The sequence below is a fragment of the Etheostoma cragini genome, chromosome 14 (assembly GCF_013103735.1).
Source record: "Etheostoma cragini isolate CJK2018 chromosome 14, CSU_Ecrag_1.0, whole genome shotgun sequence".
Lineage (NCBI taxonomy): Eukaryota > Metazoa > Chordata > Actinopteri > Perciformes > Percidae > Etheostoma > Etheostoma cragini.
Window position 1 is genome coordinate 18,502,340 of NC_048420.1, and position 27,384 is coordinate 18,529,723.

The following is a 27,384-nucleotide window of genomic DNA, read 5'->3' on the forward strand; positions in this document are numbered from 1 at the left end:
AAATGCTTTAGGCCACCCACACGTTATTGTAGGCCCTGTTTAATGTCCAACTTCATTTTATACATTATATGTAGAAGGGGGTTCTTGATCTGTCTCTCTTTGTTAAGGGGTCCTTGCCTTAAAAAACTTAAAAGACCCCTGACGTAAACGAAAATTAAAATACTCTTTAGTTGAAGTTAAAGATGTTGAGTATTTGGAGATGATCTCCTCGTAAAAATCTGACTTTTGTTTTAATTTAAAGGATTTTATGTAATGCTTTTTATTCTTTTGAGGGAATCATTTTCCATCACGTTGTCTTTCATGTTTTGTTATAAAATATGCATGTTATAAAAAGTGTATTGAACCATGAACACTTTATTGTGTATTATACCAGACCATGAACTGACCTGCAAATCAGGTACAACTGATAGCTCCTATTATGCAGTAATACAATTAAAGTGAGATGAACAAACAGAGAAATGTATCTTTTTAGATAAAACAGATGTTGACAAAGCAATATATTGCACAATATTACAATATTTATAAAATCGCAATAATATTGTATAGTGACATAAGTATTGTAAGGATGTTGATTGTGAGGTCTCAGGTGATTCCCACCCCTACTCTGTTGGTAAACAAGGCAGCTTATCCACTGCTGACTTTTATACCAGAGGACATGTACAGCCAGCGCACATTTCAGGACCTCATCAGATACCCAAACAGTAAGGTGAGGAAGCTACTAAGAAAGTTACGTAAGGTTACTTATTTAAAGTGTATTATCTTGGCTGCAGAAGTATATCGCTTTACAGTAACAACAAATCAACGCTCGCTTATGTGTCTAACATTTCCCTTGGGCTACATGTTGTACATTCCAACACAGAAATTACAGAGCCACAGTTTCCTAAATGACAGCTTTCCATCTGTGAAATTGCTAAAGGTAAGGACTATTATATTATCTTGTTCATCCACACACATTATTTATGTTGAGCTTTAAATCCAGAACGCCCGCAGCAATGAACTCAAGCTTTTTTCCAAAGAAGATAAGACTCTCCACTTACCCCTGATTCAGGTCGGGTTGCACTTCTGCCGGATGGCTGTGCCTCTCTGATGGCGTCTCTCCAGGATCAGCACGGTGTGTGTTTGCGTTCGGGGCCGACAGCTCGACTGTCACCTGTTCTTGCACCGTCTTGGTTTGTTCTGTGATCAGAGTAATTGTATCCACCCCCTCACTACGCTGCGGAGCCCTATTGTGTTCAATTTCTGTGGCATCTGATTGCAGCTCAGCACTGTGCGTCAAAGTGCATGTGACAACCTCTTCCCCAGCAGACGTATCTGTGACTGCACTAGTTGTAGTGTTACTGCTGGTTTCTTTGCTGTATTTGTCTACTTCAACTATTTTGGCTGCCTCTGCAGTCAATGAAACTTGCTCTTCTGTCTCTCTAAATCTGGGTGTGATTATGTCTTCCTCTCTTGGGTTACTGGAAGCTACATGCATGTATTCAGAAATCATGATTTCTTTGTGTGACAGATATTGTATCCCCTGAATTGGGAATTTCTTCCCTCCATTATCGGGGTCTTCTGTTTCCAATTCCTTGGTCCAGTTTCCCTCAGACTCCTCCCCCTGCCCAAGCGACTCACTGGAGGGTTGTGCAAAGCTGCATACCATCAGCGAGTTCACCTGCTGAACCGGTATGGCTGGTATCTCCTCCTTTCTCTCTTCCTCCCCCTCTTCTTTCACGTGTGGCAACACTGTGGTCTCTACTTCTTTCTTGTGACTCTTTGCATCATTGCCCACGAGAAACTGAGATGTTTCCATTTCCTGCACTTCAGCCTCTAACCTCAGACCTCCTACATGTTCCTCCACTTCAATTTGGCTATTGACACCCTTTTTCTCTTCATCATTGGCCATTTTGCCTACTTCATTCTGCAGTTTAACAATTACAACCCGAAATTTTCCCTCATCTCTGTCTTCTATCCCTCTTTCTGCAACCTCCCCCTGCTGTGGAAACTCATGCAGCCAGTCCTTTTTAACCCCGTCTAACTCGGAGAGTTGTTTTATTTTATCCACCGTGTACATCTGTTCATCCCCGCTCTCCTGTGCGTTGTCCTCTTCAGCACTGTAGTAGATCTCCATGACACTGCCATCATCTGATCCTAAACTCAGATATGCTGGACTTAAAGGCCCATCAGAACCGTCCCTTTGTCCAGAAGGAGCAGAAAAAGTCTCTTTTTTTTCTATTGTTACCTCAAGAGGATTTGCGGCACTCATTTTTTCAGTTAAGGGAGAAGGACCGGCACTTGCTTCGTCCCTGACTAACTCTTTGACTACAATTCCTCTCCGTTTGGAATCTGTAACCTGAATGTCTGCCCCTTGGGATGTTGCATTGTCTGAAATAGGAGGGGAGGAGCTTTGAACCACAGGGGCTGACCTGTCCTGAAGGAGGCTAAAACCGTCTGATTTCACCTCTGAAAGGGAGCGGCTCGGCTCTGAGTAAGGAGTTTTATCACTGTCAACTGGTTCAAAACCTGAATCGAGAGAGGAAGGTAGATATTGGGGGTGTGTATATGAGGCTCTCTGAGGCTCAACAGCAGTTTGGTAAGAAGTAAATCTGGAGCTCTCGGAAAAAGAAATCACCTTTCTCTCGCTAAAGGTGGCTTTTACGTTAGTATAATCCCCTATAGCATCATCCATTCTGTAAGGAGTAGAGTTAAACTCATGTGAAGCCGACAGGTCAGAGTAAACAGTTTCTGTGTGACAAGTTTTAATCATGACAGGTTCTGATCTTGTGGTAGGTTGTCTAATCTCGGTATGGATTTGAGGCGACAGGTTTGAGAGGGATGACAATACCTCTGAGGTAAAACTCTGTGGGAAAAGTGACTCATACAATGCTCCGTAAACTGCATCTGGACTGACAGAACAAGAACCCCTCTTCCCGCTAACAGCCGAGGTGGTCTTGACACTCATGGCACTTTCGAGAATAGATCTCTCAGTGCGAGAAATTGAGACTTCTTGATGGACAGTAGCAAAGTCTGAGCTGGGGGCTGGTTTTTCAGCCTGAGGAACAGAGGTTGACTCTGCAATTGCGGCATCACTTTTGGAGCCAACACTTGCCAGGGAGAGTTTGCCATTTTGAGTTGTACTGTCATCTACATCAGGGGCATCAGGTTGATGATGTGATGATGTTATTCTGGTGGTATCAGCAAGAGAGATTTCAGTTTTTGTGTGAGACTGCTGGAGGATGTTATTATCACATGGGCTGTTGCTAAAGGAGACAGAATCCACAACTGCTACTGGTTTATCTGAGGTGTCAAGCAAGTTTGGAAGCTGTGTAGCTGGAATGCTGGGCACAGTCTGGTTATTGACATCAGAGTTGGTTTCTGTATGAGACATGGAGTCAGGTGGATTGGTGTTATCATGCACGGGGATGTTCTCTTTCTCCTCTGTTGAGTCTGTTTTGTCCAGCTGCAGCTCACTGATGGTAGCAATCGGTGCTTTCTGCGGTTCCTGATACGCATCAAAAACATTGGAGACATTTATCAGAGGTTCCATCGCATTTAGTTCGGTGTTTAAGTCAACAGATGACTGTGATTTGTTAGGGATAGTAAAGGATTTTGACTGGTTTGTGGTCATAGGGGGAGGAGAAGGGATGTTGAATGTTTTGCTGGTGTCGAGCTCTGGTTGAGACATGCTGAACATTGTCTTCGTGGTGGCCTTATCCAACTCCATCTGACTGAGGTCTGTAGGAGTCTAGAAGAAAATAATTTACAGAATTTGTATTCGTAGATGTGGATAAGTTAGCCCAACTTTGCATGCCTCTTCTTTATCATTACAATCCACACAGCCAAGCATTGGGTCATTAAGAAAAATAAATCCATGAACTTTCAAAACTGATAGTCTTTCTGGAATCCTTTGAAGTGCAAAAACTGCTTTTTGGGGCAGTGGAACAAGTGAGGCAACATTGACACATCACCTTTTAACCCTCATGTTTTTCTTGGGTCCAATTTGAATTTTAGTTTTTTTTAATCACAACAAAAGGGTCTTTGAAATAAGCACTGAAAAGGTCAACAATTGAAATATCAAATAACTTTGGAAAAAATATCACAAAAAGCACCCACAACACTGAAAAAGTGTCAACAATTTCAGAAAAAAGCGATGATAGTGTTCATGGTTGACGGGAAGTCAACACAAGTCTTAAGTTAACTAGAGTACTTGTTAGCAAACAGTAAACAGTGAAAAACACACAGGTAATGGGGTTACCTCCGCTTGTTTTTCGATGTCCGGTCGATAAAGGCCATAAGTGCTCTTAGAGATATTTCCTTTATCACTCTTCTTCTTCTTTCTAAACCCAAAGGAGAAGCTACTAACCCCTTTGGGCTTACGGAGGTCCAACTCTGAGTAGCTGATTTCTTTGTCCTGAGAGGAAGAGGGAAGGATGAAGGGATGGAGAGTGAAACAATGAGAGAGGGAGAAAAAAATGCAAGAGATTGAATTACATGAAAAATATTAAATCTCGGGAAAATAAACATAAAATGTTACCAAAAACATGTAAAACATTTTGCTTTCACCACAACTGAATCTTATGATTAATAACTGAGTGTAACTTTTATGACTTTTTATTAAATAAAAAATAAACTGAAAATACATACCCTACATACCAAACATACCTAACCACTGTGAAACCCTTGCCAAGGGTTAATTAACCTCCAAACAATGCCTCGCTGAATCACAACAATGAGGTTGTTGTACAGTGAAATCATTCCACGGAACACATTATGAGTCCGTAAAGGTGCAAACAAGAAAAAGAGCTGACACCCTAACTTCATTCCATGCAGCATAATCTGCTCCACCCTGATAAAACGAAAGAATAGTAGTACACAATCTACTTAATCTGCTACGGCAGTTGCTGGATCAAAAACTTTGAATTATAAAAATACCCACAAAGGTACTTTTCTCCATTATACTGTTATATAGCCTGTATTTACAGCATGTAATAGACATACAGCAAATATCTGCAGCCAGAGAGATTCAGTGTATCACCAAATAATTTCAACGGCTTAGTTTGGGTACATTGATTTGGAAGTACAAGTAATGACCGAGCCATTATTGTTACCAAAATGTGTTGTTTAAATGATTGAGATAAGTGTAAATCTGGCAAGACAAAAAAGTTAAATAAGTATCTTGAAAGAGCAGCTAGTATGACTCAGCTACCCTAACCAAATGGAGTTTCATGATCAGGGCCACACCTCTAACGTATCTCTTCCAGCATACCTATAAATATCCATCTAACAAGAATCAATATTACCTTTATTGTCACTGTAACCCTCTCTCTCATTGGCTCTCACATTCACCCCGTTTATTTCTTGCTCTCCTTTCTCCTCTCCATAGGGGGTCTGTCATGCCGAGATACAATGGCAGATTCCCTACCATCATTTCCCCACAACATATTCACCAACCACATATACACAAGGGCCTCCACCTCAGACACCAAACATCTTTCATTAATAATTTGTTTAAACATATCTGGTTATTGGTGTGGTCCTGCAGCAAAACACTGATTGATTGCAAAGATAGAGGTGATGCTATTCTGGTGATTACATGCAAATGCTTTGCAGAGCCGCGATAACAACAAAGTATGGAACAGGAGGCTGGCTGTCATGCCACCATCAGTCAGTTTTCCAACTGGGTGTGCCCGTCAAATGGAGTGACAGTGCAGTCTTAGCTGAGGCTGTATGCGGTGGACAGAATATCCCTTTGGTATTAGACACATCTAAAGTCTAGTACATTAAGGTGCCTGAGCATAAATAAGTACTAAAACTAAATCAGAGGTTACAACAAAAATGCCACATATAACTGATTTTGGTTTGTAATTTAATTTCTTTTTTTATTGAAAATACCACAGCTGTTAGGCGGCCACATGATAACATATTAGTTGAGATGATGAGTGGAAACTCAATCATGTTATCACTGGTGACCATTACATGATGTAAATACTATTCAGCTCCCTCCCGGGACACTCAACAAGGTACAGGTACTTTTATTGTCACATACACATACTTCTAGCTAAATTCATTGTTTGCATTTAACACATCCCTCAAGAGAGCAGTGGGCAGCCATTTACAGCGGGGATCAACTCCAGATCTGAGCCTGTGCCTTGATCAAGGGCACTGACTGGACAGCCTACTACATGTTTTTTGATGGTGGGGAAACCGGTTACCTGGAGGAAACCCATGCAAACATGGGGAGAACATACAATCTCCACACAGAACAATCCGGAATGACCTGGATTCAAACCCAGAACCTTTTTGCTCTAAGACCACAGTGCTAACCATTGGACCACCATGCTGCAATTTACCTTGTTAGTGTTAAACCTGATCTACTAAGGCCAATTGGATGCTCTTTTCTACTAATAAGTGGAATTTCTGTCTTTACATGCCATATTTCTTACAGGTCTAAGCTACAAAACAGTCATATTCAAATTGATCTTCACCACTACGCTGCTGATGGACAATGCACTGGTGCCCCCTTCTGGAGGGAAATAAAAGTACTTGGTGGATTTCGCCTGTTTCTCTGTCTAACTCTGAGTCATATCTTTGACAGGCGTACCTGGGAAATAAGACCAGAGTAATGCAGATAGAATTAAACCATAACATTTTGAACATTAAATGCAATAAATGCAAATTGCTTGAAATTTGAACATACAGTGTGCACAGACATACTGTGTTGTGTGTGTTATTTTCTGAGGTATGGTGCTCTCTAGAGTCCTGGGTGTTGGTCACCTGCAGCCAAGTGTAGGTCTTTTTGTAGGTGTAACCCAAGTGAGACTGTAGGAGTGAAATATTAAATCTAAGTATTATGATTAAGATTGTGCTTATATTTAAATATTGTTCAGCTACAGTTATCTGTGAGTGTGTGCTTGGGATAAGTGATGGGTTAAATTCCCAAACTTTTTTTGCAGGGCCCCACTTTTGTAGATAAAAATATTTTAAGCAAGTAAAGCTAAAATTAAAGTCTCTTTCTTTCTCTATTTGTTTTTGTACGTGTAAAGGAGTCACGATTTTGTAAGCAAGACCCTGAGGGAGTTTCTACAAATTAAAAGGTGGAATGGGGTCCTGTAATCACGAATGGGCCCTTATGCTTAACTTACACTAAAAGTTTTCCCCTGAAAGACATTCTTGTTCAGACAAGTTTTAAAATGTTTAGAATGCTGTGACAAAACCTAAAGGCCTGTTCTGCTAACTGTATGAATACACCCAGGACTAAAATATGGAAGACATTGCAACAAGTGGGTCTTGTATTTTAGGGATGATAATATAGGACTAAAGCTCCACACAGAATTAAGAAACCAGAGCGAGAATGCTATTTTTAAACTTTAAAGCTTTAGTGCGTAACTTTTTTTAAATTAATGAACGTCCGTGACTTTCAGGCCATTGCCTAATGAGTTGATACAAAGCTAATTAAGACTATCAGCTCCACACAACTCTCGGTATTTCTTAGTATGTCTATGCAATTACCACTTCTGAAGAGACCATCATGTTTTATTCCACCGTGTCCTTCTTGGTTTGCATCATGTTGATGAACCAACAGTGTTGTTGTCAATACTTAGAATTCCTCAAGGGGGAGACAGTAACTACAAACTTTTGCTTTAAACAGAGTAAAATGTGTGTCTTGTCTTAGAGCAATAGCTTGAATATTTTGAAATGGGGACGTTCAAGGTACTTAATCCATAATGGCGTATTACACGGAATATCAAAAAGTACCTCATACAACCCCACTTCAAAATATCAGAATTATCCCAGTCATTTCAGAAAGGGTATAGAGTTTTAAACCCTGTCTGGATCAGTCAACACAGGTGAACAATTTGTGCTAAAGACATATTTTACTGGTATACAGTCATGCTAAAGAAGATATTCCCCATTCAGGACTGATGAGAAAATTGGTAATACTTTCAGGAAAGGGCAAAGCAGAACAGTAAGTTAAGTTAAAACTGGTTATTAGTCTGGCAAACAGCCATGACCTTTTGATTGCCAAGCTTGAGTCAACAGTTGACACACGTTTATTGATTATAATTGTGGTCATCGTGCTCCTGAGCAATTAAAGCCAATATGTCTGTAATGAATGATGATCTCCATGATGCTTAAACTGAATTTACATACCACAAATACTGTACAACATGCAACATACTTCTTTCAGTCTTCATTTTTGCTTTTTCTTACATACGGCTGTACTCCCAGTCATTAGAGGAAGGCGGATTCCTCTTGAAACTACCTCTCCTGAGACAACTTTTTTTCTTCTTCTAAAATTATGTTTTTGTTTAGGGGTGTATGTTGTTTATTTGGGAAGGATTTGCAACCAATGCTGCTGGGGTCCTATAAAGCTTAGTGGAACATTATACATGATATCTGTCTGAAACACACACTGTAACCAAAGTTTTTAATTTCAAAATACCCAAAATAGCATTCCTTACTTAGTTTATTAATGTAAATAAGACACACAATGATATATATATATATATATATATATATATATATATATATATATATCTCACACACACACACACACACACACACATTCTTTTTTAACTTTCACTACAAACAAATGTTCACTGTGGACTGTTGGTCTTTTTAATAACTACCTGAGAAAAGAAGTCAACAACGCAAACAGCGTGACTGACCTTTGACCTTGGTGCGGTGCCATAGAGAGAAATCTGCTTGACGTCCGGAGCGACTTTATCAACGAAGGCCTCTTCATCCTCGGAAGTGTTACTGGGCTCAGCAGCACTAAGGGGTAAACAGGAAATTAAAAACAGGAAATTAGAGTCTCTACTTACTGAAAATATATCAGCTTAACTTGTACTTTTCAATGTTTCCTGCAGCAGAAACAAATGTGTAAATAATGTGAGCTTTGAAATGATGTTTGGTGAAACATCTGACAAATTTAAGGCCCTGTTTATGAATGTGTAAAGGTGTGCATCGGAGAGGTTGAATTGTCCGTTTATATAAACGTAATGTGAATAAAGACAACCTTTTTATGATTAATTAATGAGTTAGAATGCAATATACTATAACAATGAGGTAGTGCATGAAGATAACTACACAAATAAATCATCCTGTGCAGTGTAAGCAATGCTTTTCAAAAGAGAAGAAATATGTTGCTTAGCTAAAGAAAGCAGTGAATCATTGCTTAGGGAATGTTGAATTGAACCGGCTAAGCAGAGAGTGAGTTTATGTTTTTTTAGAACACGTTCCATGTTAAGTGTGACTTTTACATAGAAGGCTTAGTATGCCATCAGGACAAAGTTAATAAACGTACAAACTTGCTAGGAAGCTACATTAGCCATCACCTGAAATCACAAATTGGTATTAATATAAGCTTAAATAAGTTTTTTTCTTTGGAATAATTACATTTTTCTCCACTTTGTTGTAAAACAACAGCCTTTTGGCTTTGTTTAGTCATTAGAATTTTTTCACAACTCATGTCTCATGACATGCAACGTCAGTGTGAGGATGCAGGGGCTTTAAAGTCAACAGAGAGGCTCCATAAATAATCATGAGCTATCATCACATTAAACAGATGATACAAAGGTTGCTTTCTACACAAAAGCAGTTTTCCTTTGCACAGCTGGATGAAACAGAAAGTCAAATGACAAGCAAACAATAGCAGCAGCGCCACAATTTAATAGTCCACTGTCTGTGACTTCAAAAGTTGTACATACTCAAAAGTGTACACGCAGCAAACATGCACACCGTTTGCTGTTATGCATAGGGCTGTGCCATTGATCACATTTTTATTACAATTCCGGCTCCTAATGATAACAAAAACGTTGTAACTGAGAAAAACCCTTATTATCTTGCACATTACATTTTTCTGGTAAACTCATATTTTGTCTAATGTTCTGAATGAAATTCAAAAAGTTCAGCGGAAAAAGGATTTAGGGAAATTCCAAAGTTTAAGGCGTTTTCCCTTTTTTTAGGTTCAATAAATGCAACATCTTTCCAAAAGTCAATGAGTAAACTTGTTAAATAATCATCATTTTGATATTGACCAAATTAATTGTGATAAGGATTTTTCCCATAATCAACCCTAGTTGTGCAGGTATCTTTTTTATCTTTTCCTGGCCTCATATATTGTAGCCTATAGGCAGCTTTAGCAGTTGGGGGTTTACAATGCTTTATCATTTGAGAGCCTAAAATGGCCCCAATACATCCAAAAAGTAAAACAGACAGACAAACACATTTGACTTGAATATTTTAAAGTGGGATTTTATGAGGTACTTATCTATAGTCCATGTACAGTAAATTGCGCTCTGCACACTATATTTTGAATATTTTTACCGCTTTTCAAACAGCCCTCTCTAGCAAGGAACTAAAGCCGTTAAATATACACCAGACTCCCTTGAAAAAAACTGTATTTAAAAAAAAGAAGATGTCCAGATATAAGACAATACGTCATATGTTTGCCCCATGGTGATATGTGTTTACATGTAAACACAAAGAAGCATGCAAAAACTTTCGCTCTGTGAACTTGGAACACCAACTGTCATTCTGAAAAAAGTTATCTTTATTTGGCTATAGTTCAACAGGATGTAACTGAAGGATGAGAGTGCTTTCTTTACTTTCTCTGGCCGTGCAATAAAATGTGGTAATGTTTGTTTGCATAAGAACAAGATTGATAGAGAGAGAGAGGGAGGGAGGGATGTGAGGCCTACAGCAGTGAAACTCACACATTTGCATCTATATCTACAAACTGCCAGACACTAGCCACAGGCAAGCCACATGTTTTAGGCACCATCTCGGTCATCTTACAGGAAAGTTTTTGAAAATATGCTACTTTCTGTATAGACAAGACCGGTATCCATCTTCACATTTAACTCTAGGCAAACACATACATGACTCCTTGGCTGGATGACCCCAAACTGAAATATCAAAGCAAAAATGTGTTCTCTACTTCCTTTCCAGAAAGCTCAAACAGTCTTTGGTAACCTTTGTGTGCATAATTATGCATGTTGGTACATTCAAGCATGCAGACCTAAGGGAAATGACAGACAAATATTTAGGTCAGCCTGCTCTGTTTTATAGTTACAGTCTGTTTGGAAAAATGTGTTACAACTGCTTAGCCACGCTTTTATTAGGTTTTAAATGCAGCTTAATTAAAAGGAGGTCAGCATCTACGTTGCTGTCATCTCTCAAGGGCCTTACTGCTGTATTCCCACATGTGCTACTATTATTAAGTGCTACTTATTGCCTGATGTATTATTGCCTGATGTAGTAAAGTTATTGTTTTACTATTTCAATTGTTCAGAGCACACAGCTGTCACTGGTTAAGCATTAGCTAGCTGATGTTGGATCTCAGTCATTTGTTAGTTCCGCTTTAAATAGATACACACAAACAAGTTGATTATGCTTTCACTGTCATTCTTTGTAGTCAACCATGCAAGATAATTAGGTCAATTCAATATTATGTTATAATAGTTTGCAGAGCGAGAAGGGATCCCTCCCTTTAAAGAAGGGATAATTTCTCTTTAGTCTGACTGACACGTAATGATGCAATTCAGAAATTGTTTAGGCTGTGGAGTCATTTGGAGTCAATACCCCAATTTAACAAATACAATAGACAATAGATAACCCAGAAACAAACTGGTTAAAGCACAAACATAAATCAAGTCCTGCAGGAGTCCTGTAGTATTGCAACACATGGACTTGGATACCAGATATTGTCCTATGTGCATTGCTGCTAATGAAGCCTCCGGATGCTAGCCACAAGGAGAGCTGTAACAATTCCATTACCTTCCACTTTTCTACGCAATTATCTCAGAAGTAATTGTGATTATGTCAAAGTAAAAAAATATTTATCCATGTCTATATTTAACACATTCTTTTTTGTTATGAAATGTTTTTTATTTATACAATTAAACAATATACTGGGATGTATTTATGTATTTATTTAACAAATGAAAGTGTGAATGAATCACAGGACACTTTTTTGGTTGTATCTGTCATGTAACCCAGATGGTGTAATAACACAAACAAAGCTCATTTTTATCATAACATGTTGTATTTGTTTCTTAAATGAACATAAAATTGACAATTGCCATCAACGGTCATACACCTCAGGATCGTAGCTAGTGTTTGTAATTAATCGCGATACAACAAAGAAACAATAATTACTTGTGATTAGATTGTGATTAGACAATTATGAAATAATAGCCACAAGCAAAGATAAGGAACTGGTTAAAGCGGTCTGGTTCCTTCTAACTTCACACGCCCACATTCCTTACGTTTTCAAACGTGTAGTCTTTAGTCCCAAACGATGCTGACTTCAGTTGTAATCATATTTGAGGGTGTTCCCCTTTAGTGTTCTGTCATTTAACAAATCTGTTTTGTTAAATCCCTATATGCTTTAACATGCTCATGTAACAATACGGTTTTTTCTTCTTCTTTTTTTTTTTTAAATAGAGTAGACAAACTTTTAAGGAACATATCTGTTTCCATGTACTTCAACTCACATCCACAGTATACTGAGGACTATAATAGTTCACTCTACTTCAATAAAAAGGTTTAAGGATGAATTATTTCTACTTGGAGGTGTGCAGCAAACTCACTTCATAAAACCACAGTTCCTACAGAAAGACAACAAGTTCCACTATACAGTGACTCATTTTGACCTTTATTGTTCCGGATGTCAGGTATTTTAACACAGCTAAGCTGAGACTGTGACTAAGATTTTGACTATGTATCCTTCGGCACAATGATGGTGTCTGTGTGTATTTGTATTGCATTTAATTAGTAGTTCTGTAACAATGCAGTAGACATGTGGAGAGGCAGGTTTCTCTAAGGTATCTCTTTAACCTAAACTGCTACAACAAACCTGAGCACATACCAAAATGCTGGGTGTGTTTGTCATCTTGAGTGTTTCCCGTCAATTCTTACAGCAGGGGCTGGTGTTTTAAATAAGTCCAACATGACTTTGACATCACCTTGAACTGTATAAATTGCTATGAAGTCAAAACAAATACACTAACTTGAAGACGTATTTCTAAGACCTTGAAATCCTTAAGTATTTGCCATATAAATACCAAGGACACAGATTAAAACTCAGTCCTTAAGTAACAACAAAAACAGATTTAGGCTGAATCTCATTTCTCTGTCTTACCCCTACCCCTTACCCCTTCGCCTTGGTTTTGAGCGTTCACGCAAAACCTAGTGCTGTCCCAATACTCTTTTTGAATGAGGGCTAGGGCTAAGATCAAATGTTGTATACCCCTTGAAACCAAGTGAGGACGGGAGCTTACTTGTAAACAAGGACTATTGTACAGCAAGCAACAATGGATGCAGCATGGACAAGATGCTTTTCATGGGGTAAGATGGAGATATGGGATTCTGCCTCAGTCTATGTCTGAATTTAACTTTGATCTAGGACATGGATCCATGTCAACAATTAAGGAATGAACAGAAAAGCTAGCTCATTTCAAGACGTGACCGGGCTTATCATTCAGTGGTTGAGTGCCTTTCATTCTGTTTTAATGTATTATATTTCTGTCCTGCACATTTTTATATTAACATAAAGCTTGTTGTTGCTGTTAAACTGTTATTCTTGCATAACCCCTGTGTGCAGCTCATGTGTGCAAAGGCGGTTCATGTAGTGTAATTTCTTTTTCTTTTTTTGCCCTGTGCAAACACAGGCCATCTTTCAGTCTGATCTACAACCATGAACAACATGATTCCATTGCCCTCATGAGAATTGTGGCTCAAACACCGCCTCACCTGTGTGTCTTCACACCTCTTTCCTTATACATTGTGTCAGGTTCAGGGTCTGCAGAATTAATCGCTATACAATCACGACTTCAATTCACCCTGTTCACGATTTAATTTTTAAATGACTTTGATTTAAAAAAATATAATGTTTTAATGACTTTGGTTCTTATTTAAGTTTACGAACCAAATGCATCACAAATGCTACTACTTTCTTCTGTGAGTTTTAAAAAGACTATAAAATAGGTTTTAAAATGAAATGCTCTCCCTTCTCTTCATTGAGGCCTCTATGTTTACAGGCTTGTAGCAATGTGCAATGTGCTATAGGTGCCAAAAAAATCTGTGTTTGGTTAAAATTATCCTGTAAATTTCCTTAGTTTTCGTCTTTGAAAATGTCTTTCCTAGAGCAAATAACGTTATATCTTTCCAACAATGACATTTTCCGTAGACGTGTATAGTTTCCAAATGGGAAACAGAAATTCCAACATTCTATGTAAAATTGAACACTACAAACAACAGTCCGTGCCCGTTGCCTGGCCTCATGGAGGTACCAAAAGTTGTAAGAAAGCCGCAGAGTCCTATACGACTGTGTCAGATAAAAGCAAGTGCCTTGCAGTGAAAGGTGGAAAAATATGTAGACAGTTTATTACAGGGAAACATCCCACAAATTTGAAAGTAGCCTACATTTGAGAAACAAACAAAAGGAGGCTAACTTAGCTTACCTTAACAAGGTAAAGGAGAATGACAAGTCCCCCCACAGAAACATAAGCTAACCCCAGTAACGATATGGTCATAGATGTATGGATACGTAGGGCCAGCAGCATGACGGTAACAACCGCAGGATAGAGAACACTAAAGGCGGGCTTCTACCGGAGAACCGATAGCTGGTTAGTAAATACGCAGGAACACCAAAAGCTGGAGTGAACGTGGGTTGATATGTGGATTAATCCTGGAATGTCTACACAACTGTGTGAGTTGATCAGCTTCAAACGTTCGTTACTTTACTCGAACCAAACACCTGTTGATGTCTGTCTTCTTTAGTCTGTTGACTATTTAGGTTTCTCTCCTGGAACACGTCAACACATTCTGCACTTACTGCGGTGTCTTGTGTTGACTGTTTACATATCTGTGCTCATTATCATCATATGTACATTGTATGTACTGATGTTATTGTTGAATACACATTTCTAAAATTGTATGATGTTTTTGTTGAGTTATTATTACGCATTACTTTTTCAAACCTTTTTGAATCCCCTGACAAATAACCCATGTTACAAAAAAAGACTAAAATTAATAAAAACTAAACTAAAATTGAGCATTTTCAAAAAATTGCAACTAAACTAGCAAACACCCTTTCTAAGCAAAAAACAAAAATCGTGATTCGTATTTTTTCCCAAATAGTGCAGGCCTAGTTCTAAGTGCTGTGTCTCCACTGTTAACATTTCAAGAGGTCTGGGACAGTGCCTAGGGAGTGGCAGACCGGAGTGGTGGTTCCCCCCTCCAAAAAGGGAGACCAGAGGGTGTGTGCCAATTACAGGTGTATCACACTTCTCAGCCTCCCTGGTAAAGTCTACTCCAAGGTGCTGGAAAGGAGGGTTCGGCCAATACTCAAACCTCAGGTTGAAGAGGAACAATGCGGATTCTGTCCTGGTCGTGGAACAATGGCTCAGATCTTCACTCTTGCAAGGATTCTGGAGGGAACCTGGAAGTATGCCCAACCGGTCAACATGTGTGTCCTAACCCAAAGTGAAGGTGGACAATGGAGTGGGAGATTGGTCGGAGAGTTGGTGCGGTAGTGTGGTATTATGTTCAATTTATCGCACCGTTGTGACAAAAAGAAAGAAAAGCCAGAAGGCATAGTTCTCAATCTTCTGGTCAGTTTTCATTCCTACCCTCACCTATGGTCATGAAGGCTGGGTCATGACCAAAAGAACGACATCCAGGGTACAAGCAACCAAATTGGGTTTCCTCAGGAGTGTGGCTGGCGTCTCCTTTAGAGATAGGTTGAGGAGCACAGTCATCCGTGGGGAGCTCCGAGTAGAGCTGGTGCTCATTTGCGTCGAAAGGAGCAAGTTGAAGTGGTTCAGGCATCTGGTAAGGATGCCTCCTGGGTGCTTCCCTAGGGAGGTGTTCCAGGCACATCCAGCTGGGAGGAGGCCCTGGGGAAGACCAAGGACTAGGTGGAGTGATTATTTCTCCAACCTGGCCTGGGAACGCCTCGGTTTGGGGGTCCCCTGCTGGAGCCGCTGCCCCGCAACCCAATACCGGATAAGCTGACGAAGATGAAGATGGAGATGTACTGCGTGGTCCTGAAAGATTCTGCAAGTTTTCAGAGAACTGAAGGCTGATTAATTTCTCGGTATTGCATTTGTTTTTTGCACAATTACATAAAGACTTAATGAAGGGACTGAATGCTATGCATGTTACAGTCCTTCTACAGTCATGTCTAGATAGAAATGTTCTTGACCTAAATCATAAACCAACTCAATAATCTCAGCAAATGGATTTGGCATGATGCAGAAGATAACCCTTTTCAGCTATTATTACAGGGTTTCCCCAGAGGTTGTTTAGCCCGGTGTCAAGTTACTAACTGATGGCCACATTAATGTAGAGCCCAATAGTTTCTGTGATAATAGAATCATCGACGGAATCACAACATTTATTTACTTAAAAAAGCTATAAGACAGATTTCATAGGGCCCTACATTAAGACACAATTGAAATAACTGGAGTTTTGACATATGACGAAAGTCTAAGTTTTACAACCAAGCCACCCCACTATACCTGTAATTGAAAAAATTCTTTAAAATGTATTAAAAATAATTCCAATTGGCTTAGTCCTGGTGGTAGGGGTGTTGAAATTAATCATTGCATTGCTGCATCGCGATACGGATGTGGTTGATTCTGCATCGATGCAGTGACAGACAATAATCAGTTATTGCTTGTTGATTTTTATCTTGCTGCTTTTTCTGTTTTTGCCCTTTGTCTGTTGTCTTCTACAAAGTGACTATTTGACCGCAGCCTTACCCTGACGTCATCCAATTTTTTCCGACCAATGGTTTTACTTCATCAATCACGGAGAACAGAGGGACAGAGTTTTGACAGTCCTGGCCCTAGGCCCTGCAGACCAAGATCCAGCCAAAAGGTTTAACATAAAGTGGGCAATACATTTGGAGCAGCTGATGTAATTACACTGTATGCTATCTTTAGTTTTGTGGCTATTTAAAGCGCCAGAAGCTGCTTTATGTGGCTGCTCCTCCAAGATAAGACATAAAAACACGACACATGCACAGGCATGAACACTGGCAACTGATAATTCACGACATTCTGCAAGCATACCTGAGCAACTCCGGCTTCAGGGGGACAGAGTCATTCTTCGGCTTTGTCTTGAACTTTAGGAAAGAAAACTTCTTCTTCTCGCGCTTATTTTTGTCCACATCCTTCTCCACCGATTCGTCCAATTTGTCATCGAACTTGGAGAACAAACTTTTCAGAGATCTTTTGGATGAGCTCTTCGCCATCTCTACCGGGCGTGATGTCAGCGGGACCGGCGGGTTTTTCCACGAGCCGTAACTTCTTGCCCGCTGAGGATCGCTTCTAAGCTGATGAAAAAAGTCGCGGAGTGGGGGAAAAACTACACGGATACCACTTGCTGACAGGATGACAGCTGCTGCTGCTGCCTCATTTTCTGTGCAGTATGCAGAGCTCAGGTGTGGCGACGACACGCCCCGAGGAGCAACACCCATCCCACACAGCCTCCCCAAAACACTACTTTCCGGTGAGTCTTGCCACAAACAACCAGTATGCAATTGAAAGGATTCAAATGCGGTTCATTTTCTCCAAGTTGCTTGCAATTATGCGCATTCTGTCTAATATGTGAATGTTGTCCCTAGATTCCACTTTCCAGAATTAGACAGATATGGAATGTCTGTCTCCATCTTGATTATGCTTGGAGGACTAAACACACCAGGGAAAAGGGACCCTGGCTTTATCGGTTTGTCCACGTCAAAATCGTATTAATTCATGTTTAAAAATTAATTCGACGATGTTATCAATAATATTTCAAGTCCGTATGTTTGATGATAGGAGTTAACTAATAGCATTTGCTATGACACACATTGGGAAGGTTCAGGATCACAGATAATTATTTAAAATGAATAGCTTTTGTACCTAGCAATAATAATCATCATCATCATCATCATCATACTAATTAGGCCTATAACAATAAGGAGGTAGATAGATATAGTTGATTGAGGGGAATTTACACAAACAATTTACACATTAGTTATTAAATAGACAACAATTATGAAATATCTTCTCATTATACCTCCACAGTGTGCAATCATAGTGGATGAATGGTGACATCTTGTGGTCTTTATGCAACCCGATCAGAGATCAGCTGAAAATGCATCAATATGTTACTGGGGCAGAATGTGCACACATTTGCATGCATGTGACTTACTCTGCCTCACGATGGCGCTACTAGCTTCCTCAATCCAATCAAAGTCACTAAAGTCAGTTCCAGTGTGTGCTGCGTGTTGTAATCGGACATGTCTATGAACTGATTAACACAATGAATGGTCAATTAAATAATACAATTAAAAGTTGAGCTTTTTCCCTCTCAGTGAATTATAGAAATTACTGTCAACATTTGCAGTAGGCTGCCTTATACATAAAACGCTCTGTTCTTTAACTCCTAGAACAAGACATTCTCACGCATTTTTTTAAAGTCATGAAATTCACGTGATTCTGTTAAATGGTATCATTTTGATAATCAAACACTAAAGTTGCCTTGTATTGCTACTCTGTAACAGTAGCGGCCCACATTGGTTGCACTGCTTATCATGAGGAGGTAACATAAGATAAGAGACTGAACACACAATCTTACATGATCTCATTTTTATGGAGAGGGTAGTTAAAGGCAAATTATAAATCCCTCATTGTGCTGGGATTCCCCTGCTGCAACTTTCAGACACCTCAACGGGAACCTCTGAAGTCCTATTATATTTTACACAGTGCTCAGTTATGTGTTAAAGAAATTGAACAGAAGGCCTCAAGGTCAGGTAATAAAGCAGAACCCACAGTAAAAGTGAAACATTTTGGGAAATGCAGTTTTTTGCACTCTGGTGGAGAAATAGAGAAGAAGATTGATACCACTGTTACCTGAAGAGTGGTATCAGTCTTCTAATCTGACTGGATGAACACATTTGAAACTGTTACTTTTTTATGTCATTATTGTGTCATTGTTAGTGGTGTATGTTCCAATCATAGGTGCCGATACTGCGGGTGCTCGAGCTCTGGAACACCCAAGGCAAATACTGAGCACCCACGTGTGCCAGACGGCCAGTGGGCTACATTCATTAAAAATTAAACCTTGTAGTTGGTGTTAAATGCAGCATCTATCATGGTGCGATTGGTTATGTCGCTGTCAGTCACTTGTTCCACTGATTCCTAATTTCCCACAAAGCTGATCTTGGTTTTGTGTCAGTTAAACTCAGTCATCTCCAATCCTATCTGTATTTGTGAGAAGTGGCGCTGTTCTAAGTTGAAAGACTTTAAGGCCTTATCATCGATAAGGCATTATAATGTGTGTGTGTGTGTGTGTGTGTGTGTGTGTGTCGGTGTCTGTCTGTTTCCTAAGGTTCTGAAATACAAAAACTTTTTGACTCATTTTATTTTTTTAAAGGTTGTACGCTCATGAGCACCAATGGAGAAAAACATAAATCAGCGCCTTTGGTCCTGATATTCCAAAAATAAAATTACAATTAATCCATTTACCAAAGAATCATTAAAGTACAGTGAACGCTGGGAAGTTGTCCACTTTGCCTTGTTGGTAAAACAACCTTGTTCACATCCACTCTATTCCTGAATGGAAAGACTAAAGACTAAAGTTGCCTGGTATTGTTTTACTTGAACAGTAGCCAACATAACATGTTTTAATAGTGATAGATCTCTCATATTCTAGGACTAGATGTCACATTCGTTAAATACAATTTTTGTTTATCAAATAGTTTGTAATAAAAGTCCTAGTTTATCAGCACTGGGGTTACTTTTAAAAACAATTTACTCTCAAGCATTCACAGAAGAGAACTGATCAATATTATTTAATAGCCTCTTTACAAAAGTGAACTGACTAAATATGGCAATATAAACAAACATTTATTATCCTTATATCTTAAACCTTTAGACCCATTTAGCTAATTTCTAAAGTGTCACAACTCTTGGGCTATTACTCACTGCTACTCACACCCATTTATATGGCCTTTTCTGCTGAAAAAATAAATAACTGCAACAGAAAGTCAAACACCGAGGTCAAACTAACAATAAAATTGAAGGAATGAGCCCGGATGATATATTAATAAAGGCCTGCACCACTGAAGAAAACGGCTGTAATTATGTTTGTTGTCTTGTTAACATAAAACACTGGCTGTCAGTAAAACCCAAAGTGAACATTGACACACAGACACGAAACAACACACAGGATGCTCTCAAGTATGTAGGATATTTGGTGATTTTCCAACTCAAGTCTCTTCCAAGTAAGAGGGAAGCTGCGCAAGAAGTCTTGGCTACAGTCACCTGCTTATTTACTTGCTTGATTGCTAGGGCACTATGTACTGTGCTAATTTGAAATTTGTCATTTGATAAAAATGTGCTTTTGTCTTGAAGCATAGCCAGAGCATCAAAGGTAGGCAGGCAGACTTTTAAAAAACAGTTGCAGGGTGCCAAATAAGTATACTTTAATAATATCAAAAGAAACTGGAGCCCAAACAACAAAATCTACTTGTACAAAATGAGACAAAGCAAGCTTTTGTGGCATTACAACTTCTTGTCATTAGTTTTTACAAAATTGTCAATATAGCACATGTTTCTATCAGCATGGCTCTAGTTTGAATCGCAGTAAAAGGTCACACACACACTTTATAGGGCTCTCAATCAGCCCTGGACTGTATCTTTCAGTGGTTAAAAGTAAAAAAAAAAGTTAGTTCTGTCTCATGATGTCAGTGATGAAATCATCATTACCACGAATACACCATGCTTTTGGGAGGCTCCTCCCAAAACATTTCTGCACGGTGGACCAAACAAAGGACAAAAAAAAGGTGACTATGAAGACATAAACTATGAACTGTTCAAACCTGCAACTTACTTCCTACATCTAACTGAAACTAAACAGTAGTGATGAAGCCTCATGAAGCATTGAAACTTTGCAACTAATTGGTTCGTAAAAGGGTTAATTTCTCAAGGCGTTAATTTGCTCACAATACCTCCCGATAGTAGCCTGGTAAGTCAGACCCGAACCCAAAAGATAAAAGGTCTGGCATTGAGCAATGAAAGTCGCCCAACTCGAGGGGTGGCACCAAGCGCGCTTTTGATTGCACACACTGCATGCAATTGGATAACACTACAACCAATCACAACAACACACGGGGCATCTAGAGCCCCATACGCATAGCTACCAGCTGAGCTAACTTATAGATTATCTCATATATCGTCATCTGTTTAGCTCACCTCTGGCCCACCTATATCAGATACACCGATGTGATTGGTGCATCTCGGCTACAAGGGTACAGTTAATGAGCAGCATTACTTGATGCCAGAGTAACTCGCTGAGCAAATTTAAATTGTGCTCTCGCGAGAACTCTGGATTTCCAGGGTATCCTCATGGTGTAAAACAGGCAGATATATTAAAGATGACCCAGTGGTCTGTGACACATTGTATCAGAGACAGTTTTTGACTGTGTACATAACTGTATTATAAACTTTCCTTGACAAGAATGCGGCTATCAAACGTGTGTAGATCGACCATTTTGGTTGTGATTTAATAGAAGGGGCAATATTAGTAGGCTTTTCTAAAACTGGAACGTTTAAGTGGTTTAACTGGGCAGAGGCTGGTGAATGTGCTTGTGTAGATCATGGATGTGTAATAAAACCAGTCACGTAGTATGGACGGCCAGTGAAGCTTCGGATTTCGTCTAAAACGATACAAGCCTCACTACGCGTTTCACGGACAACTTCAAGGATTTCTCATCGCTCTTCGAAGCCTTGGCAGAGAACGTAACATCATTACTTAACAGTGGTTGTGTGTAAAATGAATACCATACAAAGCAGCAGGAGCAATATGTAAAATATACATAAGTACAAGCACCAATGGACAAGGGGTGAGGGAATCACCAACTTTGTCACATCTTTTACCTAGGATTCTTCAACTCCACCATAAGTATCTACTGTAATTAGTATGTAAGTATTTGTACGTTGTAAGGATGTACCCAATATAAAGCATTTTAATGTACATAATCATGGACGCCTGGGTAGCTCACCCGTTAGAGCATGCATCCATATAAAGAGGCTTAGTCCTCGACGCAGCGGCCACAGGTTGGACCCCTTTCAAGACTAATTTGTCCTCTCAAAAATAAAGGCTTAAAATGACTAAAACATCATCTTTAAATGTAAATAATTACTTTTACTTTCATTTAAACTTGCCTACTCTTTTTTAAAAACTGTTATAAAAAGAGTAACTCTTTTCTTAAATTTGTAATAGTTTTCTGAATAAAGTGCAGTAACCAAAGTCAGGTCAGATATATTTTTAATACAAATACTTATGACATACAACACAGTGCAGGGCATTCAACGCTACCTCATGCTCAAAATACTTAAATATGGGTAGATGGGTGGAATGGAAGAAAAAAAATGTGGAAAAAATGCAGAAATCTCTAGAAAGAAACTTTTGGCTGCCAGCGTTGTAAGACTGGAAAGATTTTTTCATAATGAGCCGGTGATACATTATTTCTTCCATTGATGGGGAACTAGACCATAAATACATGAGCAGAGTTACTGACAGTTACATACATGAGCAGAGTTACTGACAGTTACTGATACTGTAGAAGGCTGATAGAGATGACACATATTGTTTTCTGTACAATTTGTTCTATTTCAAAACATTACAGGCAAGACATTACAGTAAAAGATGACAGCATTGCATGATGAAATCTCAGAATGTAAGGATCTCATTTATATCCAAAAAAGGTATGGTGTACTGCATGATCCCACTTCTGATTTTGTTTCATAAAGGCTGAGCTATAATGACACGGTTAAAGACTTTTAAAGGTACAATATGTTAATTAAAGGTCCAATATGTAATAAATTTACTGCAGTCCATCCAAAAATGACCCCAATGCGTTTTCAGATATTAGAAAAGAAGGAAACATGCTAAGTTGAATGACAACAATGCTAATGCCAGTATTTTCTCCTTTTGAAATTTCCTTTCCGTGACAGAATTTCTGTTTTGGCCGGTGTGTTGTTATCAAGTGCCCAGTTTGAGAACCAGGCCGGGTTGGCAGATTTACTTGTAAAATATAAACCCAGCGGGCTACAGCTGAAACGTTACTACAGCCATGAACGCAGCAATCAAACAAACGGAATCAACAGAGATAAAGTCTACCCAACCTAAAAAACCTGGCATGTTTCTAACCGTTGATGACCAGAGACGTAACAAACTCCGGGTAAATATTAGAGATGTATTTGAAAGATGGAGACAGCTTAGAGCACAAAAGGACAAAGAGTTGGCTAATATCCTCCTAAACAAGTAAGCTAAAGCTTCAGGCTTATTTATTTATACAACGGACGGGCCTTTTATGTAATTCCAACATCCGTGTACTCCCATGGAATTGAATAGCTCAAGTATTCGAGTTGGTTACTCAGAAAAACAAATTGAGACATAGCTAGTGATCCTTAATGGTCCTGGCCAACCAAGAACAAAGAGAGGGGGGCTGTACATTGGGAAAAGAGGACAGTGAGTTTGCAGTGTGTAGCGATTGTTGCCGTAATTCTAAGTCAATAAAGTGTGTTCAGTCAGGTGGAGAGGACGGCAAGGTAGTGTTATTTTTAGCGGTTCCTACTGTGATTCTAAGCCTAGGAAGTGTGTCTGGCCGTCAGGTGGATTGGGCGCTGAGGTCTGGAGTGTTTTTAGCAGTTTTCCTACCCTAATTCTAATACTAAAAAGGGAGCTGTGAAGTAATGTCTGGGTATTTGAGACAAGCGTCTAGCAACATTGTTGCGGATGTTCCTTTAGCGTGCTTGGAGGAGGGTCTGGCCAAGCGAGACTATAGATGCTGTGGTCTCAGCCTGGTGACCTCCGTGAACTTTGAGTCTGGGGAGGGCGCGGCGGGGGAAACGATTCTCCAGTATTTTGAATTTGTACTGCAGCAACTATTTAAAAAAACTACCTGTCAGTATTTATATGTATGCTCTTTGCTCAGATCGCTCATAGTCATTTTGCAGATGAATGACTGGTGCAGATGGGATCAACTCCTTTGCGAACAAAACTTCTGCCAGAGAAAAAGGTTCTGTACAAAATAAATTATATATTTGACATATTTTCATAGAATTTCCTCCAGAGTAAGAGTTAAACTCAGTTTCCTCCTTTTTTTTACTCTCTTTGTCCTTTTTTGCCTTAGTTGTTTCCTCCCCTCTCTCTAAATGTCTCATCCACTGAATTACTTTAGTTTGAACATTTCTAAGAAAAGGATCAGATCATTTTGGGCAGGCCAGGCAGTGACACACAGATCTGTCCGGAATCAATGAATTGCACAGGGACTAATTCAGTCTGATACATCTGCACTCCTCTTTTGGTTGCAAAGTTCAAGCAAGTTGGACATTAAGCCACGTAGCAGTATCTTTGTTGTCACTGTATCCATTACGTTAACAGCAAAATACAGGATTGAGGGGCATTATATGTGAAAGCATGACAGATTGTGGCTAGATTGGTACAACACACTCAAATAAAGAAAGCAGTCAAGTGGCATATTTCTGCAGTGAGACTTGAAGTTCTCTTTAGAGGTGTACTTTGCCTGGAAGGCACTTAGAATATTATAAGTAAATGACTCCAGTTGGATATGGCATTGTACTGTAAAGCTGATTCTGATTCCTGTAATGGATGTACTAATGACTCCAAGTGAACTTTTTGCCAAGAAAAACTGGAAGTCGGATACATTGAATTTCAAGATGTTTTCTCAGGAAAATTAGATGCATGACACAATCTGAGACAGGATCATGACTTTTCTGGAAAAATGAATTGGTGCCCTGTAATGTGTACTCAAGACAACGTCATATGAAGAATACACTAGATGGGCAATAATGCTACATGCAAAAGATTACATTCCTTTTCCAGTGACCTCATCATGCACTTTTGGAAAGATGATGTAAAACATGTTTTCACATTCACTTGAAAACATTCACAGCATTGAGGCCCGCTGTAACCTAATACCAGTGTTTGTTTTTCTTTTTTGGTGTGTTTCTTTTTTTTACCCACCCTTGTGGCAAGCTAAGGGATGTCCTGTTGTGATTCTCTCGGCCTGCATGAATTGGGTCCGCTATTCGTCTGGTCATGGCAGAGGGGAACAAGGGTCTGTTTCCGAAGAATATGTGGAAGAAATTATAAACCGCACGAGTGCTTTACACGAGTCCTGTCCTCTTATTTAGGCTGCCAACACTACTGCCAACGACAATGTTAAATAACTGACAATGTTTTTAGTTAATTGGTTTTGTCCAATTTTTATCTTTGCTAAATTGTATGCTAGCCTTTGCTAATTTACATCAGTTAAGTGTACTCTGCTAGGTCTATTCTTTATAGACAAGGGTTAAACTGTTTTGTTAAAAAAAAAATTGGGTTAAGATAAATTGACCAAATTTCAGGGCAGCTGGACCCTGAGTTACTTTTTTTAATGTAGGCACCCGTCCAACCAGCTGTTCATATATCACTATGAATGTTGTGAAGGACAGCAAAAACACTTTTATGTGGAAAGGATGAACAGACAAAAGGCAAAATTTACATCTTTTACCAAGCTGATCATGGAGACCACTGCAGCTAGAATTGAGGGAATCATGTCCAATAATAGAGAATATTAAGCCTGCGATCCTCCCAAGCACAAACTGATTAACTACATCACATGAAGAAGAGGGTTCTATTACTTAAAACTCAACTCCAATACGTATCATCTCAGTGCACAGAAAGGCTCGGCCCAAGATGAAGTTCATGAACCCTGGGCAGAAACGGAACAGCAAGTAAGAGATTTATAAAATAAAATGAATTCAACATTGATTTGAAAACAATTTAGAGTGAAAGAGACCATCACACTGGCAAGTGTAGACCAGTTTTTGTCAGATTTGTTTTTTTGTCTCACTTAGCCAGACCTTCCTGCACAGCGCTGTGGAGGAGGGTCTGGCTAGTCCATACAGCATTCCGGGTTGGGAGAAAAACTTTCTGTGGTTTATTGCCATTTCTTTAAACCCATCAAAATCGTCAAGGGCGGCACTAAGAAACTTGTTTTGTACATCCAAAAGTTGTTTTCGTCGTGCAACTAAAAACAGATAGTCAAGTTAGCTGTTTGGATTTACCCTGCAGAGAACTGAGGAGCAGTTAACCATAATCCTCAGTAATCCTCCGAAGTTTAAAATTCCAACACAACAAAAATGGAAGGTAACCATCAAATCTTTTATTGATAATGTGTATATTAATCTGAAGTATTTAAATATGTGTAATACTTTAAAAAATAAATGTCCACAGGACTCTCTCACTGTATTTCTCTGTATAGCTATGTTCAAAAGATTGTGTTGTTCGGTGACTTTCCCGTGCAGAAGCTTGAGTGAAGATAATTACCTCTTCTGAAGAGTCCATCAGTTGTTTTAATCCTCCATGTCCTCCTTGGCTACTCGCAATTGCGTGGAGGAAGGGTGGGGGCTGTGCGCGATAACGGAAGGCTTGTCTCATATGGACATGCCAACAGTTTTGTTGTCATTGCTTAGAATTCCTCATGGAGGCGATAGAAACTACGGACTATAGCTTTAAGGTTAATATATTTTTTGGACTCCTAAAATTGTTTTTTTTTTAAGTTATGTTTCAGTTTGTGATGATACAAGTCCGTTTACATAGTTGATCTTTAGAGTGGACAAACTTACAGATGCCTAGCAACCAATCCAAACATCACTAAGATCTTTGAATGGCTTCACCATCTAATTTGGTAATTCTCTAGTTGAAATCTATAAGAAAATAGGAAAGAATTTAAACACACTTGTGATAGATTTACAAATAGCTGATGTAATCCCAGGCTGATCTCTGTGCATATATATAATATCCTGCGTGCAAAAGACCTTTGGCCCTTATGTTTCGAAGGATGTCATCTATAAACAGGCTGTTGTGCAGTTTGATTGGGACTCAACTAGTTATCTATCTGGTATAAGAACATTGTTTTTTTAGGATGTTACAATGTTATGCTTGTCTTTTTTCTTTATCAGAACAGCACACAGGCATTTTCATTTTGCTTTCTCAAAAATGGGGTAAACGTGTAGTGCAGCTGGCAGCTTGCCAGAAGAAAAGGATTTCCTGTCACCACTTTGCACTTTGACTGTATGTTTTAAAGGTCTGAGATGCCTTTATTCTGGTCAGTGGTGTGTAGGTGTTTGTGATCTTTGCTGTGGGATTCTCCCCCGCAGCAAAGATCACAAGAGCAAATACTATAGAATGAGGAGTCTCTGTTCACCAAAAAGAAAAAGAAAGTGGTTAAGACACAGAAAAATAGGGAGACTGTGAGAGAATTACTGTAAAGGGCAAACCATGTTTTCAGTAACTTTGCTACTTATTTTGTAGATTGAAAGTGTGTCTAAA

General features: G+C 39.2%; 1 protein-coding gene and 1 long non-coding RNA gene across 2 annotated transcripts in view; one reads left to right on the forward strand and one right to left on the reverse strand.

Annotated features, from left to right (window-relative positions):
* crybg2 (crystallin beta-gamma domain containing 2) overlaps positions 1–17,482 on the reverse strand; it is a 41,911-nt gene extending 24,429 nt beyond the window's left edge. The window contains exons 1-4 of the mRNA XM_034892094.1: positions 17,067–17,482; positions 8,652–8,769; positions 4,238–4,393; positions 1,038–3,727 (exon numbers count right to left, since the gene is read on the reverse strand). Coding sequence (XP_034747985.1) covers positions 1,038–3,727; positions 4,238–4,393; positions 8,652–8,769; positions 17,067–17,473 — 3,371 coding nt within the window. The 5' untranslated portion in view covers positions 17,474–17,482. The remainder of the gene's footprint in view (positions 1–1,037; positions 3,728–4,237; positions 4,394–8,651; positions 8,770–17,066) is intronic.
* Positions 4,706–23,634, forward strand: LOC117956821. The gene is made up of 4 exons (XR_004659372.1): positions 4,706–4,716; positions 11,251–11,255; positions 20,707–20,709; positions 23,476–23,634. It is a non-coding gene; the product is annotated as an uncharacterized LOC117956821 (long non-coding RNA).
* Positions 23,635–27,384: the final 3,750 nt, after the last annotated feature.